This window comes from Biomphalaria glabrata, chromosome 4 (genome assembly GCF_947242115.1).
Source record: "Biomphalaria glabrata chromosome 4, xgBioGlab47.1, whole genome shotgun sequence".
NCBI lineage: Eukaryota > Metazoa > Mollusca > Gastropoda > Planorbidae > Biomphalaria > Biomphalaria glabrata.
The window spans coordinates 24,317,833-24,335,954 of NC_074714.1; the positions used below are offsets into that span (position 1 = coordinate 24,317,833).

Consider the following 18,122-nt stretch of genomic DNA (forward strand, 5'->3'; position numbering starts at 1 on the left):
AATATGTCACCATTGTCTGATACCTAATTTATAAAAAAGTTTTGGCCATTCCTTTTTTTTCTTTAATCGTAAGTTTGAAATTGGTTTGGTTTGACGGCTATAAAGAGATTGAAAATTAGTTTTTAGCCACTTTAGGAAATGTTATTTTATTAAGGAAAGCGTGGATTTAGATAAAAATCTTAAGAATATTACATCAAATCCATTGATTGTTACAACATTTTTGTAAAGATGCAAACGTTTTAAAGTGTTCATGCCGTATTTGTTGAATTACTTTTTACATTTTCTCATCATTTATTTAAATGCTAAAATTATATTAAAATCAATGGTATTTCCTATGCGCTAGTTTCCAATGAAGCATCCAACTCAAATGGAATGAATACGATACAAATATATTAAAAACTATACAACCAAGTCCGGTGGTTAGAGTTTAATCTTAGAGGATTGTTTGTATTCACTCTTTTATGTATTATTAAATAGACTTTAATAAAAAAACAACACAAACTGATTTCTCTTTCAAAGCATTACAGTAAATAACTATAAACCACTGCGTCCCTAGATATGATTTTTTTCCTTAATAAAATAAACAACACAACTCATTGTATTCTACAGAATGTCTCGCAGATATTCACCATGTGAATCAAGATGTAGCAGGAGTTATTCTTCCTGTAGTGACAGTAGTGAAGAAAGAGAATATAGCCGACACAAACGTTTTGACAAGTTTTCCAATGAGCGGGAAAAGTATGACACGTTGAGTTCAAGTCGCAAAAGACAAAATTCATCCACATCTTCAGACTATAGTTCTAGTGGGGAACCAATGTCTAAGAGAACAAACACAGGTAAGAGAGAGAATTTTTTTATAGATTTATTGTTCTATTGCATTCCAGAAAATAAGACTCACCTTCCATAGTGTTTGAAATTATAACTATAAATATTGTTGTAGTTATAAATTTTTTAAAATAATTTGATAATTTAAAACAAGTCAAAAATGGTTGTATAGTATTAATTTAATTAGAATATCGACTGACTGCCAGTACAAAGTAGTGCCTTCATTTATGACATTTAAGAAACACATTAACCTCCATAAACTTGAGATATGTTTTCTACTATTAACCCATTCAAGTAAGACTCTATTATCAGCGGTCAACTGTCTCATTACCCAGCCATTACTCTTTGAGATTGGTATGCTTGGCTGAAAAATTTAAACTAATTGACTGGAGGGGGTTGAGTTCAAATCCTGAATTGAGAAGTGTTATGCTTGCTGACAGCTTCATGGCAACACGAAAACCATCTCCCACCCCTTGTGTGTTTAGAAAAAAAAATTGACGTTTGCAATACTGATCTTGCTATCCACTGACAAATTAGCTACAGAAAATTAACAAAAATAATAATAATAAACTACTCTGGCATTTTACGTCTCGAGAGACGATCTTTTCCCTTTGCAGATGGAGATTGCAGATAATAAACTAATAAAGGAATGAAAATTATTATACAAATCAATCGCTTGTTTCAGTTTAGTCTTTCCTTATAAAAATCAAAAAATTAAATATTAAAAATAAAGAAATAAAACTAAGCAGAATTGTTTCATTTATTCATTAATATTTTCTTTAAATTTGTTCAGATCAAAGCCCTCATAATGTTAACTCACCTGGAGTAAAACTGAGGCTCGAGACAGACTTCCCGTGTCAAATTTCTCTCAAAGTGAACAGTGCCAGCTCTAGCCAGAGTGATGCCTCAAAGGTCTTGCTCAAACCAGACCATCAATCAAAGACACAGAGAAGAAATCGCAACAAGAGACAATTACGTAAAAAGGGAGAGCACTATGAAGGTAAGATTTATCACAACATTGGTTGAGAAAATAATGTATTGAGACCTGTTACTTTTAATTCAATGACTTGATTGAAAATGCAGAGCAGAAAAATAATAAACAACTTTTGTTTCATTGTTAGAGAGTGGAACTATTTTGTTGTTGGCCCTACTTTTATTGATTGACATACCTAGTTTATGACCTTAACTAACGAATGCTTATTTAAATACGGCTAGCATATACCCAATTACTAACGCGTTATTTGAATTCTTTCGGGATGTATGATTATTAATAGAAGTATAACCGAATAATATTAAAAATCAATAGCTTTTGAATGTAACTTATTTGAGGTTTTAATGTCTACCTTATATATTTAATTTTATATTTCTCAATTTGTCTATTTCATTATTTTAGATAGACAAGATACTTTGAGACATCAGCATAACACAGTGTACCCCAGAGAGAACGAAAGAGTTAACATGTGCGATGATCTACCTAAGTATGAGTCTAGATACAGCCGAGAGTTTAGCAGAGATATTATGTCTAACCAATTACTCAAACATGAATCTAGATACAGCAGAGAGTATGGCAGAGATAACACAACTGGTCATATGCCCAGGAATGAGTCTCATTTTAGCAGACAGAATAGCAGAGACTTGTCTGATCCTATCCCCAAACATGAGTCTAGCTACGGCAGAGAGTATAGCAGAAATCAGTATGATTATCTACCCAAGCATAAGTCTGGTTACAACCAAGTTAATTTCCTGCAGGACAACCAAGAGAAAACTAAAGGTAAAAAATCTGGCAAAAATCGAGAGAAGAAAGGATTCACCAAGTATGAAGAAGACATGTATCACAGGTATGACTCTAGTCGAGAGAACAATAGAGTAAAAGTCAGTGCCTTTAGATCTAGTTCAGAAAGTGACCAATCAGAACATGACAAATGTTATCGTAGAAAAGACTACAAATAGTTAGTTAGTATTTATTCTTTCTATCTAGAATTTGTATTGTATTACCAAAGTTTTGACATTCGACTTTCTCAAGACAACTCCCTTTGTTTTTTAAACTTGAAACTTATTTTGTATCTTTTTTAACTGTGTATTGATTAGTGAAATATTTAATTATTAAGTTTCCCATATTTATGTAATAAGTATCAAAATGTTAACTTGTATTGTTCATCAAATGTATATTATGTTATTTATAAAATCGCTGAGTACATGTTTTGTTTATTACTGCTGATTGTATGTCATATTTATTTTTGTTTAGATTTTGAATAAAAAAGTAAATACAAAAAAATAATGCTTTGTCAATAACTAAATAGAATAAAACTGAAGTTTATGCCATATTGCTTGTTAAAAATATTTACAAAACTTTAATTTACAAGTTTAAATTTTTTATAAAAAATAACGGGTTGCCTGAATCAGCCAAAAAAAAACACGTCTTATTAGAGTTTAAATCACTGTTCAACATGCTGGACTAGATGGACATATGGAATGCGTAGGACTTAATTATGTTCTCTTTGATGTAATGTCTGTAATCTATAAGAGGAAGATGTTGATTAAATAGAATATGCTAAATGGATAAAGATCCGATAAAAGCTTCCGTTTAAATTAAATTAAAAAAAAACAGCATAAATAAATCGGAGAAAGCACATTTAAAGAACCACTATTTGATGGCAGTTAATTCTAATTAATTAGAGTTATTATTCAGTATATCGATTAGCATTACTATTCTAGTATAGTCTACAAGAAAAAGATTAATCCGTGAGTTGATAAAAGCTTAAGGCATATAGACAGTGACATTGTCTTTTAATTCTATTTTATTTAATAAACATTTTTATGTAAAAAAAACAACAAACTTTTGGTTTCATGCATTAATATGTTTTTTTTTTTTCAAAATAAATTTAGAAATGTGAGGGACGCTAAATTGAATTTAAATGTTGCCGACTGAAAAAAAAAAGCCAGAAAAAAGAAGAGCTTAGAAAATTAACTTTTCTTGTCACTTTGTCCTTTATCAGTTTATGTATGGGTCATGAAACAAAAAAAAGGTCTAACACTTTCTCTAGAAACTCGACAGTTTTTGCATAACTTTGGGAGAAAAAAAAAATTGCCATACTCAGAAAGCCATGTTTTGACAGTTATAAATTTTAAAGAAATAACATTTTAAAGTTATCTTGGACTTACGTCTTGTTATTTAGAACACGCGTCTGTGGGAATTTCTGCAATTGATGCAATTTTTTTAATACACAGTATCAATTCTATAAGTCATTACATATATTTGATTCGCATCACAATGTAAACACGTTTTATATCACCAAACAAGATTTTCTATACTCAGAGAAGAATAAAACATGGGCTTGCCGGGATTTTTAGTTTTAAATAGATGGGGGTATGGGGAAAGAAAGAATTGTTATTAAATTTTAAATAAAATATAATAAATGCTTTAAAAAAGACAACGTATAGAGCAATTTTTTTTTTATTTATTAAACCAACGAATGCTAGAATTTATAAGAGGAACATTTTTTTACTCCCCTCTTTTCCAGACAAAGAATTCTGGTTAAGCAAATCCTATACTCTTAAGCGAGCAATTCTTGTATGTATGTATGTATGTATGTATATATATTTATATTTATATATATATATAAATTTTATTTCGAAAACGGCTCTAACGTTTTTCTTTAAAATTTCACGGTATGTGCATAATAGTGAGAAAAAAATTCTCATCTCATTGGCCACATCGGGAAAACTCGAGATCGACCGTTATATCGGTTTGAAAATGGCTCATTATCGAAAAATTAATTTTGGCTAGAATGTTTTATGAATGAAAATTTTCCATGACGTAAACGGGAAAAACGCTGCTTACGTCACTAAGCTTACAGCAGTATACTAAAATATTTCTTTGCAAACAAGATCGAGTTCTAAAGGATCAATAGACCTAATTAAACATTTGCGCACCATCTTACTGTAGATTGATTTATTATAGAACTATGAAAGAAAAGTAATGAAATTAAATGTGCCGATATATGATTAGTTATTGTGTTTTAAGTGCTTAATAAGTTGTTTACTCTTTAATTGTGTAGAGCGGTGTAGATACCTTTTACTTTGTTGTTTATTTTGCTGGTGACCTCCAGCTGTCTCGTTCTGAGGTTGCATGCAACCATATGCTCTCTTCTATGTCAGCTAAGTCAAGTTTGCGCCATAAGCTGGTCTTTTAAGCGTTTCGGTGTTACGTAGACCACTTTTTAGCTCACCAAAAAAGACTGCCTTTGGCATGCGTTCGTCTGAGATTCGTCTCCCATACAGGATACTGCTCTGTCCAGCGTAACTGTCGGACTTAAAGAATTCGGATACACATTTGAGACCAAAAGAAAATTTGCTGCCGAGGACAAACGCAGACGCTAAAAGAAAATCTTAATCGAGCACCGCGGACAACGGTTATGCTTGCCTTGGAAGTGGCAAGATATGTAGGTCACAGCTGCAATCCTCATTAATTTTCGGACTCTAAGACAAGCCTTATTATTATTATTATTTTGCTGGTGAATTATTACCATGTGCTCATGCTTCGGTGTCTACCTCTCCTGTACCAAAACAAAGGAAAGGGTCATAACACAGCTTCTCTACGCCTTACTTGCTCACACTAAACATGATATCCATCTAGCGGTCAACGAGTTTGCGTACGCTGCAGTCTCTTTTGATTTAACTATAAACCTCGGTAAAAAGCTTGGAGTTAGGGCGTGTTGACGGAAGGCCCAAGAGAGATCTGAATGGAGGGATGTGTAAAAGCAGGCCATATCCCTCCACGGGCTGTAGCACCACTGGGATGGAAGGATGGCAAAAGCCGGTATGAACTTCTTATAGTCAGGCTGGGCAGGGCACGTATCCCGTATGGGTAACGAGCATATTGTTCGGCGCAACTGAGGTGCCCCACGGAAACGTTTCTTTAGAAAACTAATGCGATGATTTAAGTCTAATAAGAAAAAATGCGCCATTTTACTTTGTCACTAAGTGCATGTTTTACCCTATAACGTAGAAAAGTTACACTGCAATGACTTTCTTTCAAGCCATTAATAGTAAGCCTACAATTGTTTTACGCAAAAGATGGATTGTAAAACTATAAGACGGACGTGAGCTGTAGTTTGTCTAGGCTGTAGGAGGACTTAAAAGACTTTAAATTTAATCGACATGTACAATTAGGCCTACAATTAGAACTAACAGAACACTAAAACAACTCTTCAGATTAGTAGTCTTTATCCGATCGTTCATTTTCGTAATTACAAGAATATTCCCAAAATGACTTCGGGTATGACTTCCTTAACAAATTATTCATCCGAGCGAGGCTCGGTCACCTGATATTGTATAGATCTATTAGACTTAATAAAATTCTAATAATAAGCCTTTAGATCTAGACTTAGAAGATAATGCGCAAAATGTTTCTAAACATTAATGTATTAAACTCTTCAATGACTAGGGTGTTACAAACAGAAATACCCGACGACGTACGGACGTATAGTCTGTTTTATCGATCTCAGGTCAATTTTTATTTTTTTATTTTTTACTTATACAAAAAATATAACGTCAAACTAGAGTTTTCCCTGAGTAGCCAACGAGGTGGTATTTTTACCCAACGATATAAAGCAACTGTAAAATGTCCAGGAAAATATAGTCATTTTTGGATATCCCTGTCCAGGTTTTGAGCCCACCCATCTCAAAAGAATTCAGGTTCCAGGAAATTATGAGGTATTGTAAAATAATGTTCTATTCTGAAGGATTTGCCTGCCAATGACAGCTGAGACTGCATCAAAATTGTGTGGATGCTCTGTAGGTCCGTTTCAAGAAGGACTTCAGTATCAGGTATTTTCTCTTGCCACAATATTTTTATAATATCTGTATTCAGTTCAGAACCTCATGGAAGCTGGAACCAGTACCCTGCATGGAAGCCTATGTCAGATACGGCTCCAACGATTTTCCTAAAAATTTAACTGTTGATGCATATCGCTGAGAAAAGAATCACTAGCTCTATAGCCACTCGCGAAAACTCTAGTTCGACGTTATATTGTCTTAAGTAAAAAATGAAATTAATTGTAATTTGGCTATAAATTGGAGCAAATAATAACATGACGTAGTAAGCTATGGTGTACTGATAACTAAGAAGTTTATTAAATTATAATCTGCTTAACGTTTATTGATGATTGTCTAAGGTTTGTAAAATTTACGTAAATCTAAAACAGATTATGTCTTGATTTTGGTGACCGCTCATTTCATCCCAGGTCATTGCATCCTTGGTCACTTCATCCCAAGTCATTTCATCCCCTATTAAATATTTTTTTCTTAAACATTGTGTAATTGTGCTTTAAGCTAAAGGCTTTGCCTTTAAGCTCTCATTTCATCTAGTTAATAAATATGTTTATTTAGAATACTTTTAAATATTTTTTACATGTTATTATATTGTTTATAGTGTTCCCAATCATGTTTCCATGCATGTTAAGAAATGAGATAATATATTTCAATAAGCAGATATATTGCAATGCAGAGTTTGCATTTAGATCTATTGTTTCTGTTTGTTGTAGGGATGTCAATACTATCCTGCGCACATTGCGTGAAGTAATGATCAAAGGCCAAGATGTGGTGTGATAAGGTGGTTTAAAAGTTGGCCGATTTAATGTGTCTAGGGGGTTTTATAGTTTGAGAACCCACACTTGCACAAATTTACATACAGCACAGCGTTATAAATGCAGGCAACAATGCTATATAAGTATAGAAATATATACAAGGTTTATTGTAGAAGGAAAAATTAGGTATTATGATAATGAATTGACTGGGGTGAGATCTAGTGCATTTACATATATAGGTGTATCATCATTAGATTTGAGAGTTAAGTGGTTTGAGTGTCATTAGGCTTTTCTTCTTTTGTCCGGTGCTGCCTTAAGGAGACTGGTGTGGCTAATGCTGACGCTGTCTGCTGGTGGGCTGGCGGAGTAGGTCCAGGCTGTGTGCAGTTCAACTGTTTGTAGTTCAGGGATCAGCTCCGTCTACTGTCAGCGAAGCCAGTGACGGGTCTTTGGTGAGCGTTGTTGTTTGGACAAATGTGATGCATAAGCGGAGCTGGTATCTGCAGATCCGGAATCAGCAGACCTGGTATCAGCAGCGGGTCGCTAAGTCACCTAGTACAGATTGCCTATAGATAATAGCAACAATCCAAAGTAAAGAAAAAAAAAGGAATGAAAATGTTTAGAGCTCAAACCAGAGAATGAATGATACGCTCCCAATCAGGTATCAAACGAAAATGACTGACGGCTAAGTTTGTCCAGATAAATATGGAGAGGGGTGGAGCAAGAGCGGTGGGGCGATAAACCGCAAATGTGATGTAGTCTATCTGACGTCATCATAAAAAAAGTCCCCGTTTGATCGAGACGAAAGTTTCCAGGGATAGTCATTGCGTGAAGGCGCGAATTGGGAGACCATGAAACTGGTCCACTCGCGTCCTTTTGTCTTCTTTCCCAGGTGGTCAGAGAAAGTGAAGGGGTGATGATCAGAGCAAGGGAGGTAATGTCTTGAAACTGGAAAACTGTTGCCCGAGGCGATGAGTCGAGTTGACCCATTGAAATGACCAGCCGCTCCTAGGAGGGGGGTCAGAGGGGGAAACGTTACCTGGCGTGGGGAATTGGAGGTCTAGTCTATCGTTCATCCACGTTGGTCCAGGGTAGGATACATGTACTATTTCAGTGAATAGAAGGGGGGTGACGGATGTTCATCCAGATAGGTCAAGGTGAGTATATTCTTGTCAAGAGTCTAGTGTGGTATGTGTCAAGATACCGAAGGTAAAATGTGACATCAGTGCCTGATGGTGGGGGGGGGTGCATTGGAGGGGTGGTGGTTGTGTTTTTAGCGCTCGATTGGCTAAGTTAGGAAAATTGATGATTAAAAGGTGAAAAGAAAAGTAATTAAATGCTGGGACCTGAGTGATACCTTGAGTGAACTATAACGTGACGTCACAGTGGTGGAAGTAGGGAAAATCTTTTGAGAGATGAGATTGATTAGAATACTTATGATCATGCCGCTGATAGCTTATCTCCTGAATGTTATCTTTCACTTAATTTGTCAATCGTTCTTTCTTAAATATGAGCGGGTCATTTCGAACTCTTGTACAAACGTTGTTGTTTTTTTTTTATTCTAATAAACGCGAACATCAAGAAACACACAACACAGGGCAATAACTTACCAAAGATGTACAGCAATACGAATCAAAGAATAGTCTTCTATACCTTCTAGCAATAGCCTATTTTATTGATTTCAATTAATTTCAAGTGTTCTAACTTAGAAGTGTAGCTCCAGATCAAGGTGGCAATAAAATTAAATTCCCAATAAATATATGCTCAATAATGTGATGCGTTCTGGCCTAAATGGTAGCAACGATCGTTTAAGTAGCTGTCCATTAAATAAACAGATTAGCAAATAATAAACTTTTGTGTCAATTTGAAAAAAAATTGTTAAAAGAACATGTTCAGAAATGTTTGTTTTTTTCCACAATTAATTTTAGAGTATATTTTTAAAAAATAGAAGGACAGACTGTTCTTCAGATGTTTTGTATCGCCCTCGGGTCAACAAGATAAACATTGACACAGAAGTGACATTAGGTCGCGTGGTAGTCACGCCAGGGTCATGCTTGAGTAAACAAAGACCTACTTCAAAACTGACAAAAACCTACTTCAAAACTGATACTGATTAGATACTTTGTTCTTGGTCTTGAAACTATATCGCTTTCTCCTCAAATATTTTGATTCGGTAACGTTTGTATTATATTTATTAAAGAACACAAGTAATTATTTGACATTATTTTAAAATCAAGTTGGTAGAATTAAAAGAATCGATGTTTTCGATCACGGGTGTGATTCTGTTGTTAAGTGTGTGTGTATCAAGGACAAACATAAAGTAAATAGAGAGAAAAAAAAATCTAAACTTTTAAAAGAATATACATGTAGTAATGTGTAGAATCTTTGAGACTTAACATTCTTTGCTTCTTTGCTTCTAAAAGTTTGCAGGAATTAATAATAGAAATATACAGAGTGTCTTAAGTTTTACAACAATATTTTCAACAATACATTATTTTAGTTGTAACAAAATCAAAGAATGAAAGTTTTCTTTTAAGGCTTTATTTCAGTTCATACTAAAATCTTAATACACTATTCAGTTTCATTTCATTTCATTCATATTTAGTTCTATAAAACCATTCAGTGACCAACTAGAACAATGTTTTAATAGTTCTTTCTCATTATGCAAATATCGTTGTAAATGTTCAAGTAAGGTGTGTTTGTTCTATTTTTAGAAATACTTTTATGAGTGTGTAATTTTTTTTTCTGTTTTTGTTTGATCTATAATTCTGTCTAATCTCCAACAAGGCTAGATACTGACCATAAAGCGATGCAAGATCACTAGATTTCGAGACTATATTTCTATACTTATTTTTTGCATTAAAAAAATTCGTTATCTTTCATTGCATACTAAATTAGAATGTATATCCGAATGTAAACTAGTCTACGTGGATGTCCAGCTATAAACTTTTATAGATGTATCTTCCAATATATTCAAGATAACTAGTCTAGATGTATCTTCCAATATATTCAAGTTTACTAGTCTAGATGTATCTTCCAATATATTCAAGTTTACTAGTCTAGATGTATCTTCCAATATATTCAAGTTTACTAGTCTAGATGTATCTTCCAATATATTCAAGTTTACTAGTCTAGATGTATCTTCCAATATATTCAAGATAACTAGTCTAGATGTATCTTCCAATATATTCAAGATAACTAGTCTAGATGTATCTTCCATGAGATCCATTGTGCTACCATTGGACACTCTAAGAGCTCAATCCCCCCTGGACGAATTTTAGTATAGAAACCACACAATTTGTTATACGAATTTATTACTTATGTTTATAATACATATACTAATTATTTATGTTTCAACCTATTTTTAGATTATAGATTATTTCGCTCCCCCCCCCTCCCTTAAGTGTGTTGACCGATTGGGTAGGGTAAGGAGGGAGCGATGACATTATTTCCCCCCTCAAACTTTCGAGTGGGGGGGGCGGTACAATTTATTTGTAAAAATCACAGCTTGTTAACAGAATCAAATAAATGATTAAAACTTGTTATTGATATTTTAACCGATCTTTATATATTTATATGTTGGCCGAATGGGTTGTGGGGGGGGGGGCGAAAAGGCGAATACATCTACTGCCCTTCCCATTAAAATCCTTTGAGTGGAGGAGTCCTACTTTTCAAGAAGAGAGATCATAGTTCGTAAACAAAATTAATTGAATTACTGCAAGAACAAAGTGTGCGATAGGAGCTACAGTAGTTCAGTGACTTTCGCGGAAAGATTTAAAAAAACAACTCCCGCGTTTTTAATTTTATAAATTCTTAGAATCGGCAGGTCATAAGATGCTGTCTTTACCGAAACAGAACGGTATTTCAAAATCGAAAATATCATAAGAATATAAGAGCTTACACAATAATTTGTATCATATGAAATCATATAGTATCAAATATCCTAGTTTATGAGAACTGATCTGGTTTTCGAAGTTGACGATGACAATGGAATCTCCAATTGCGGGGCCCACCTCAGTTGCCCCACTTGCCACCCCCTAAAGCCGCTTCTGACAAATCTCCGACCCCAAAAAATGTATTTAGTTATAAATATAATTCGGTTTATAGTTTTATCTAGTTTAGAAATATAGTCAGGTAGATAGCAATAATCACATTACGTGTGTTGTCTTAAAACCACTCCCATTTTTCTGTCAGAAAACACTGAGAGTTAAATGTGTGTTCATTGGTCAATTCTGCAGTGGTCACGGTCCAGCAGAATCCCTAACCAGACCAATTCAATTGCTGAGCTGTCATTGGTTGACTGGCCATTGGTCTCCATTAGTAGAGGTGATAGAGATCCACGTTGACTTTCCCATATCACTTGTTTCATTCAGTGACCTATCACTTGTTTCATTCAGTGACCTATCACTTGTTTCATTCAGTGACCTATCACTTGTTTCATTCAGTGACCTATCACTTGTTTCATTCAGTGACTGTTCTCTTTGGATCGTGTTTGTACTTGTAACTTTTCTTGGGGCTTTGATTTCTGACACTTTGAAATGTAAGTAGATCTAGTCAGTCTAGTGCTTTAAGTATACTAGTATAATACTAGTATACTGTTTTGTTTTGTTTTATTTTTTAATGCTTTAAAAGGACATGTTGATGATAATATACGTGCATAAATGCTAATTTTTTATCTAAATCTTGATATACAGATTTTATTATTTAAAAAAACCTTGTCACGCTAACTTTATGTTTTAAAATTAAACGAATAGGGTTTGTTGGACTAGTCCGTTTCGTTTCTTTGATTAAAAAGTATTGGGCCGGAAGTCGCTTTTTTCCCTATAATATCTTTGTATTTTTCAGTTCTCTTTTTAAATTAAACTGACATTATTATGCTATAATTTTAAGTGTACCTGATAGAGAGAAAAATTCTGCACAAAAATACGGGTAGTTGGGATATAACCCGATAGAGGCTATAAAAAGAAAAGACCTGAAACTAGCGCGTGAAACTACACATTTACAGTACTTTATTTGATGAGTATTTTACCCAAGATCTGTGTTGTTTTTTTAGGACTAGCTTATTTCATGTACCCGGCATTTTCCTATACACAATTTCATACACAAAATGATTGTTGAAAAAATTGTAGTGATTTTAAACTTTAAATGATTACTTAAAAGGTGTTACTGTAATCAATTTTGAATATTATTTTGTTATGAATGTCACTGTTTATTTTGTGTCTGTTCTAGTTTCTTAATTTTTTCTTGAGTAAAGGGGTCGTTTTTCTCTAAATGGGTATACCTGATTTCTCTAAGCAGCCTTTGTAAAATATTGGTCCTAAATAATGCTATGTTTATAAACGAAAAATCGCATGGCTGCATTATGATGAATGTACGTGTTAGTTCAATATATTTTATATTACTTGGTAACTATAAATAACCGCATAAATAGACGTAAGTTTAATTTTTTTTCTGTTAGATAAAGTCATATGGCAAATTTTTGTTTATATCCTAATTCTAAAAAGGAATAGTAATAGAATTAGACAGTAAAAATAATCACTAAGTTTTTCTTTTAATAGTTTTGAAAGTCTAACTGAGTTAGTGTTTTTGCAGATGTACACAAGCTACAATATAAGTCAGTCCATTTCTTCTAATTGTTTAGAAATGAGTGTAAAAATGTAGGCTTCGATATTTTTAGCCTGAATTTAAGAAGTTACAAACTTCAAACAACTAATATATTGCCTCTTCCATAAAACTTTGTACTTAAAAAATTAATTTATCCAATGCTCGAAATCCTGCTTGTATATTTAGGCCCTATTTAAATCGATCCGGTATTAAGTAGCAATAACCTCGCAAAAAAATTAAATGAAAGAAGATTGAGATATACATATATTTTTGTGACGGTACGCACCGGTACAGGGTAACGGCACATTTTTTCAATGTCGGGAAAAATTATTACTTTTCTAGTAATTCAACGTTAATTGCTAATTTATTATTAGTTGAAAGTTAGACAATCTATCACTGAGTACCGGAGCCTCTTTTTTATTTTTACAAAAAAAAAAAAAGCAATATACTTTCAGCCGACATGCCGTATTATTAAAAACACCTCTATGTGAACTTCTCAATCATCTAGAGTCTTAGACAGTCATTATTTTAGACTAGATTTAAGTAGAGTCTAGACCTAGATTTAGTAGACCTATTATTATAAAAAAAAATAATAAATAATCAGTCATTATAGACATCATTCGCAATTTTATTATTAGGTCTAGGCAGTGAAAAGTAAATCTATTAATAAACTATAATAGATCTAAGTCTAAGTACTACCTTTTTAAATAAGTAATTGTATAGATCTAGATTGATTAGATTATAGATAGATCTATAGATAGATCTCTAGTTTAGTAGATTAAGTATAGAGTATAGTAAACGTATTACAGTATTATCAGATCTATGTCTTATGTCTATACCTCATAATTACAAATTTTTAGTCTTTATTAATATCTAGACTTTTTTCTAATAAAAACTGACTATAGGCATAACATAGGCTAGACTCGGCAATCTAGTCTCAAGATAGAATCTATACTATTACTAGATCTATTCGATTTTTATATATAGATCTAGACTAGTATTAGATAATAGATCTAAATATAATAACGGAGAGATGATATGAGGTGTTAGCGAATAGCGTTGCACAAGAAACAAACCTGGGTTTTTCTAAACTCTAATACTTGGTATGTAATAGTAAAACAGCACCTACCTAAATAAATCGTAACTAGCAATCAAAAACCTATATTTATGGTAGTATATATAGGTCTGTGGTTGTATTTTATATAGCCTTCGTAACTTCTTCTATAGAGAAATGACTTTTGTAATTTCTTTTACTGAAAATTGGGCTATTCGCGTCTGACACATATATAATTTTTATGTTCAGCAACAAACTCTATTGAATTCTTAGTGAAACGTACAACACGTATCGGTATGTATCTCTCCAATGAAGAAGAAGTAATCTCAAACATACCGCTAATAATACTGAACCTAAATAAACGCAATGTAAATACGAAAGAGAATGTACATTTTTATAATTTTACATCATTGTAAAAATTTATTCAATTTGTTTTACATGTATGGTATGTTTAAACGTTTATTCCTTAGCGATACCACGCTTATTTTAACTGTATAGTATTTGATGGAAGAAGGTTTTTCTTCTTATGTGTAATTTAAATAATAGTAAAAAGACACAATTAAATACATTTTAATTTATAATCTGAAGTAATACGAAATGTTTACTGATTCATTGTACTACTAACTTCCAAAAACATTGGTAAGATTTCATGCAGATAGATAAAGTAAAAGTACTTATATGTCATTTTGTAGCCTGTAGGTAAGGCTTCATGATCTTATATACAGATACTTATAGGATGGGTAAAAGCTACTAAAACACCCCACCCATTGTCTTCTATTTAATCTTTTTAAAGTCTGGGGAATTGCACGTTTTCTTGGACTGTAAGTTTAAAATTGTTTTTTTACGGCTACAAAGAGATGACACATTTTTTTTTGCATCTTTAGGAAAGTTTTAATATCGGGCTGGGTGAATTTAAAACCGATCATAAAGTACGTCGATCACCACAAGAATTTGTGAGGGAAATTATCAAATGTTGTAAAGTGTCCATAAAAAATGCTATGTTTGTATAGTTGCTATTTACATTTTTCGTAATTCATTTATCGCTAAAATTATAGTAAGATCTAAACTAGGCCTACTAGACAAAGGCATGGACAAATAATCAAAAGCATTTTTTTTCTCTAAAGTTTCCTATTTTCAATGTAATAAATACTATTAGTAAAAACTATACAAATAAGTAGGGAGGTTAGGGTTAGGAATGGGAAATGATGTTGTATTCACTTCTTTTATATATTGTTTACTGGACACTTTTAAAAAATGATTTCACCTTGTAAGCATTACATTTAAATGTAAAGACCAAAAAAAATGTGTAAAACATGACTCTAGATATATTTTTAAAAATAATGTTTTACATCGTTTTAAAATAAACCAACAACAAAATAAACAACACAATTCATGGTATTCTACAGAATGTCCCGCAGATATTCACGTTGTGAATCAAGATGTAGCAGGAGTTATTCTTCCTGTAGTGACAGTAGTGAAGAAAGAGAATATAGCCGACACAAACGTTTTGACAAGTTTTCCAATGAGCGGGAAAAGTATGACACGTTGAGTTCAAGTCGCAAAAGACAATATTCATCCACATCTTCAGACTATAGTTCTAGTGGGGAACCAATGTCTAAGAGAACAAACACAGGTAAGAGAGAGAATTTTTAGATAGTGTTTACATTCTAAATATACAGATTGTTGTAGTTATAAAATGTTTCAATAATCTGATAATATAAAACACGTTAACAATTTTCAAAGTGTCGTATTACATTTCTCGAATTAGAATATCGACTGACTTCCTGTAAAAAGTAGTGCCATTATTTATGACATCTACAAACCGGAAAAAAACTTCCGAAACTTGGAATTAGTTGTTTTTTTTTTACTATTTAACTAAGTGAAATAAGAACTTTAGAGTGTAAGACTCAAATGTCAGCAGTCAACTGTCTCGTTACCAAGTCATTACTCTCTTAGATCGGTATTCTTGGCTGAGAGACATAAAACACATCGCTGAAGGGGTTGAGTTCAAATCCTGAATCGAGATAAGTTATGCTTATTGACCGCTTTATGGCAAAATTAAAACATTCATCCGCAATTGGTATGCCCACAAAAGAAAAAAGTACTTTGGCATATTGTGCTTGCTATCGCGAGACAAATTACTACATAAAAGCAACACAAAAATAAAATAAAAGAACTAATAAATGAATCAAAATTTATTATTCAATTCAATCACTGGTTCCAATTTAGTCTTTCCTAATAAAATCAAAAATAAAATTAATTATTAAAAAGAAAAAGTTTAAACTATTCATAGTTAATGTTTTATTTATTCATTAATAATTTTTTTATTTAATTTGTTCAGATCAAAGTTCTCATAATGTTAACTCCCCTGGAGTAAAACTGAGGCTCGAGACAGACTCTCCCTGTCAAATCTCTCTAAAATTGAACAGTGTCAGCTCTAGCCAGACTGATGCCTCAAAGGTCTTGCCCAAACCAGACCATAAACCAAAGACACAGAAAAGAAATCGTCACAAAAGACAATTACGTAAAAAGGGAAAGCACTATGAAGGTAAGATTTATCACAACATTAGTCTAGACATTAAGTGAATTTAAGTTAAGTGTACATTAAGAGACACGTTAGCAACAAGTATAGTACAATTGTCTAGATAAAATCTATGAGAACTATTACCACCAAATCAATGACTTGATTTAAAAAACATAGTCAACAATTTTTGTTTTATAGGTTTTACCTTTACCTTTACCTATCCCTTAGTCTGTTGGACCGTTGGGGCACCAGGCAAGATTTGCCGACCGTCTTTCTCCATTCCTCCCTTTTTTTTTTTGCCTTATTTAGAACCTGTCTCAATGGCAGGCCTGTCCATTCTTTAATGTTGTCCTCCCATCGCTTTTTCTGTCTGCCTCTTCTTCTTTTTCCTGGCACTGTTCCCTGAACGAAGGTCTTTGCAAGCCCCGTAGATCTTGTAATATGGCCAAAGGTTTTAAGCTTTCGTCTTTTCACAATAGTTAGCAGGTCGTCATGGGTAGAGAGTGGAACTATTTTTTATTGTACTTTTACTGATGGTCATACCTCAACCTAACTAAGATTTTATAATTCGTAACATTAACTATCGAAAGTTTTTTAAAATAAAGTTAATGTATACCCCATTAGTGTAGCGTTTTTCAAATTTATATTTTTCCGGGCTATGAAAATAATTTATAGCATTATAACCAAATAATATTTACTTCAATAGCTTTTGTGATTTCTTAATCATATATTTAATTCAATTCAATTAGTTCTTTGCCTATTTCATTATTTTAGATAGACAAGATACTTTGAGACATCAGTATAACACAGTGTACCCCAGAGAGAACGAAAGAGTTAACATGCGCGATGATCTACCAAAGCATGAGTCCAGATACAGCAGAGAGTTTAGAAGAGATAACATGGCTGATCATCTACCCAGGAATGAGTCTAGTTATAGCAGACAGAATAGCAGAGACTTGTCTGATCCTATTCCCAAACATGAGTCTAGCTACGGCAGAGAGTATAGCAGAAATCAGTATGATTATCTACCCAAGCATAAGTCTAGTTACAAGCAAGAGAAAACTGAAGGTAAAAAATCTGAAGGTAAAAAATCTGGCAACAGCCGAGAGAAGAAAAGAGACACCAAGTATGAAGATGACAGGTATCCCAGGTATGACTTCAGTCGAGAGAACAATAGAGTAAATGTCAGTGCCTTTAGATCTAGTTCAGAAAGTGACCAATCAGAACATGACCAATGTTATCGTAGAAAAGACTACAAGTAATTAGTATTTTTTATTTCTGTCTTGAATCTGTATTGTGATAGTACCAATAATACGAATGATTTGACATTAGACTTTTTCAGGACAGCTCTTGTTTTAAACATGAAACTCATTTTGTGTTATTTTTAAACTGTCTATGGATTAGTGAAATATTTTATTATTAAATTTCCCATATTTTTAAAACAAGTATCAAAATGTTAACTTGTATTTTTCTTCATAAGTTATTTCGAATATAGCTGAGTCTGTTTTTATTACTGCAGATTTTATGT

The 18,122-nt window shown here is 32.9% G+C and overlaps 2 protein-coding genes across 2 annotated transcripts; both read left to right on the plus strand.

Moving 5' to 3' along the window:
• Nucleotides 1–610: 610 nt before the first annotated feature.
• Nucleotides 611–2,814, plus strand: LOC129925930 (uncharacterized). The gene is made up of 3 exons (XM_056027524.1): nucleotides 611–836; nucleotides 1,619–1,825; nucleotides 2,219–2,814. The coding sequence occupies exons 1-3, from the start codon at nucleotides 611–613 to the stop codon at nucleotides 2,773–2,775; spliced, it is 990 nt and encodes a 329-aa protein (XP_055883499.1). The 3' UTR covers nucleotides 2,776–2,814.
• Nucleotides 2,815–15,477: 12,663 nt separating this feature from the next.
• Nucleotides 15,478–17,856, plus strand: LOC129925931 (uncharacterized). Its single transcript, XM_056027525.1, has 3 exons — nucleotides 15,478–15,703; nucleotides 16,412–16,618; nucleotides 17,369–17,856. Exons 1-3 carry the CDS (start codon nucleotides 15,478–15,480, stop codon nucleotides 17,854–17,856), a joined length of 921 nt encoding a protein of 306 aa, XP_055883500.1.
• Nucleotides 17,857–18,122: the final 266 nt, after the last annotated feature.